Below are 3,285 nucleotides of genomic sequence, written 5' to 3' on the forward strand. Positions count from 1 at the left end.
CTACCCTATTATTGATGCGATATTACCGTATCCAAGAACAGGCCATTGAGCATTTCAACTACCTTGTCCACTGCAAGCTTCATATCAGCAGCCTTATAGCATTTTTTCTGTATCTGTAAGCTTACAGAACGGCTTGTAATTTCACATCATTTTAATTGGGTTAAGTGAATTTACTATAAAAAAAGATCATGAAAAACATACCTGAAACAGAAAGCAATGTTTTAGTGACAACCATCATGTTTTGGAGAAATAAATCATAGTTTAGGTCAATTACTTTTCATTCTATGATGCCTGGTGCACAAAATATTTTTTTTACTACAGACCTTAGCAGAAGTAACTTTTAAAAATATTGTTTTTTACCATTTTTTTCAGGAATTTTGCAAAGCTAGTAAATGTAGTAATTTTGAACTTCCTTTATACTACATAGATAGGAAAAATGTTGATGTTTATGCCACTATATTTAGTTATACAATATTCCAATTAGTTTTGCTACTAAAACAGTTTTACGCCATGTTGGAGGACTGTCCCGAGTTACTCCGCCCGTCCCGAGTAGCCCCGGTTCACGGTATATGCCAACCCTGAAGGCTGGTTATTTTTTACTTTTGACTTTTTGCATTCAAAATGACTGCAATTTAATCATCACTGTAATGATTTTACATTAGATATTTGTACAAAAATTAAATTCAGAATTCATAAAACATATCACACATATGTGGCTTCAAATTGCTTTATCCTGACTTGAAAGGTGTCACTTTCATTATGCTAATAACCACTTAATATGATAAGTAGACAAATTCCCCATTGAATATGACAATGTTATTTTTCTTTCCTAAGGAAATAAACTTAAAAGGACAAGCTATTTGAGGTTTGAAATATTTGGAGTGAATCAATTGGAATTAATGTAAGAAAATGTCAGCATCATTCAGTAGGGTTGGGGATGAAGGACTCAATGAGTCCCTGTTGGAACAGCAGGCATCCTACATGGAGGATATGCAGTGCCTGCTTACCAAGCTACATCAGCTATGGAATGAAGTTGGATTTTCTACATCGGATCAGCTCAAACGAATTGCTGATCTCAAGGTACAGAATTTAGCTTTCAGCTGTGTGTGTGTGTCTTCTGACTGAACTACAGTTTATTCATTACTGTGTGTGCATTGAAAGTTTTTGTGATCAAGGGACTAACTTGTCTTTTCAACTAACAATACTAATTTCCAACAGACTTCAATTAATTAAACAGTGGTAGCTTTTCATTGAACATTTCTAAATTTGAATTCTTGTTATAATACGTATGTATTAAAAATTTAACTTGTACACTCATCTTTGCATATGTTATTATTGATTTTTTCTACTTTTAACAGAATCGCGTTAGAGAGTTTTATGCTGAGGAGAAGGCTCACAAGAAGATGCTCATTGATGAAGTTGAAGAAAAATCAAAAGAAGTCTTCACATTATCAAAGGTATGTTTGATAACATTCTCAAATTGTGTGATTCATGTTGAGTATTTTTACTATGTTATAATTATTTTTTTTTGCTAAGCTAAATAAAAAGGGGTCTAAATGTTTTAGATTACATTAACAACACTAGTAATTTTATTACCTTGCTAATATTCATTATTTGTATTTAGTTTTTTTGTAATTTAAAACCTATATATGACATGTTTGCTTGAATCATACTCTTCATTTGGAAGTCTACTCAATAATGCCATCCACAGGTGATGAGCCTTAAGTGGATATAATCTCTGAAAATAATAAAATTATAATTAAAATTTCTCGTGGATTTCCATGGGAAATTCAGTTCTTTCTATTCCCATGCCAAGATATGGATTGTTTTTCAATCAATGCTATATACACTGTCATTAGCATTTGTTTTCCCTACAGGAACTGGGAGTATATGCAGACGAGCTTTACACCAATGACAGCCTCTCCCTCCTGCAAATGGATCAGCACCTGAGCCATCGCCTCCAGTCCCTCAGGCAGGAGGTCTCCAGCAGACGCAAACATCTACAAAAGCTGCTCAAAGAAGAAGAGGTGATTATTTTTTAATAAATTATTAATTAGGTAACTAATTGTCACATAACATTTTTATTATCAGAAATATTCTAAAGACTTTTTTACCCAAATTAACATGTTTCAATTTCTGACATTGCTGTATACAGCCACATTCATATTTGTTTTTATGATTCTTATGGTTTAGTTGTCCTTGCCATCAACTCTAGTCTGATTAAAATTGTTCCTGTTCTAAATTGATAAGTAACTAATTCTGCATAAATTTAATAAGCTCAACTAAATTTTTCTCATGTTACAATAGTGTAAAACAATCAAATTGAGTTTTGGTCTAGAACTTCATCTGTACTTTGCTTAAAGGAATTGTGTTCTGAGTTGCTGGAAGAGGTCTCGTCTCCTTGTGCTGGCACGGTGCCAAGCAAAGAGGAAATTGCCAGCGTACAGCGCAGAATCAACACTCTGACGCAGGAGAAGGTGAGGGCTGCAAGTGGTAAACAAGAACTTTGATTGGAAATATTTTCATTGCTTTCAAAGGTGCCGTGATTGATTTGAAATTATCCCAAAGTGGTTTTGCAAGTTTGCCATTGAATTTGAACAAAGTTGCCATTACAATTTCAGGTAAACTAAATTAATGTATTATTGCACTGGTAGAAAGATTTATATACTTATTGCAATGTTCTAATTCTATTTTTCAATTACTGCAAAATAATATCTTGTTTCTTACATATGAATTATTTTCGAATTTTCTTATTTCACTTTATTTATTTTCTTAGAAAATATTGGAGACTTAATGATATTTCATTGAATTCAGTGGAATGATATCATAATCACTTCCACAGAAACATCGTCTACACACATTCCGCACGCTCAAGGAGCAGATCTCGGAATTGATGGCTGAGTTGGACCAGCCTGCAAACAGCAGCTTCCCCACGAACATCATTCACTCAAACGAAGGCCTTGTTACACTTTCCCTTCACAACCTTGACGCCATGAAACGTCTCAAGTCTGATCTCAGTGCCAAGGTAATCTAAATGCCAGGGTTGGCGATTTTTTTGACTTTAAAAAAAAAATAAAAAAAAATAAAAAATCGATGATTTTTTTGATTTTTTCATTATTTTTTTTATTTTTTTGATTTTTTCAGCTTTTTTGTCTTTTTTGAGGTGTTATTTTTTATGTTGCAATTAGCCTACTAACAATAACAGTATATGGATCATAATGGATGGCTAAAAAGGGCACTTATTGCCTCCAATAATGGCCAACAGGCCAAGGTGGTGTTTACCAC

General features: G+C 33.4%; 1 protein-coding gene across 1 annotated transcript in view; it reads left to right on the plus strand.

Moving 5' to 3' along the window:
* The first annotated feature begins 839 nt into the window (after positions 1–839).
* LOC108679508 overlaps positions 840–3,285 on the plus strand; it is a 9,853-nt gene continuing 7,407 nt past the window's right edge. Inside the window, exons 1-5 of the mRNA XM_047881586.1 lie at positions 840–1,080; positions 1,359–1,457; positions 1,878–2,027; positions 2,364–2,477; positions 2,843–3,025. Coding sequence (XP_047737542.1) covers positions 910–1,080; positions 1,359–1,457; positions 1,878–2,027; positions 2,364–2,477; positions 2,843–3,025 — 717 coding nt within the window. The 5' untranslated portion in view covers positions 840–909. The remainder of the gene's footprint in view (positions 1,081–1,358; positions 1,458–1,877; positions 2,028–2,363; positions 2,478–2,842; positions 3,026–3,285) is intronic.

Source organism: Hyalella azteca, unplaced genomic scaffold (genome assembly GCF_000764305.2).
Source record: "Hyalella azteca isolate HAZT.00-mixed unplaced genomic scaffold, Hazt_2.0.2 contig1112, whole genome shotgun sequence".
Taxonomy (NCBI): Eukaryota; Metazoa; Arthropoda; class Malacostraca; order Amphipoda; family Hyalellidae; genus Hyalella; species Hyalella azteca.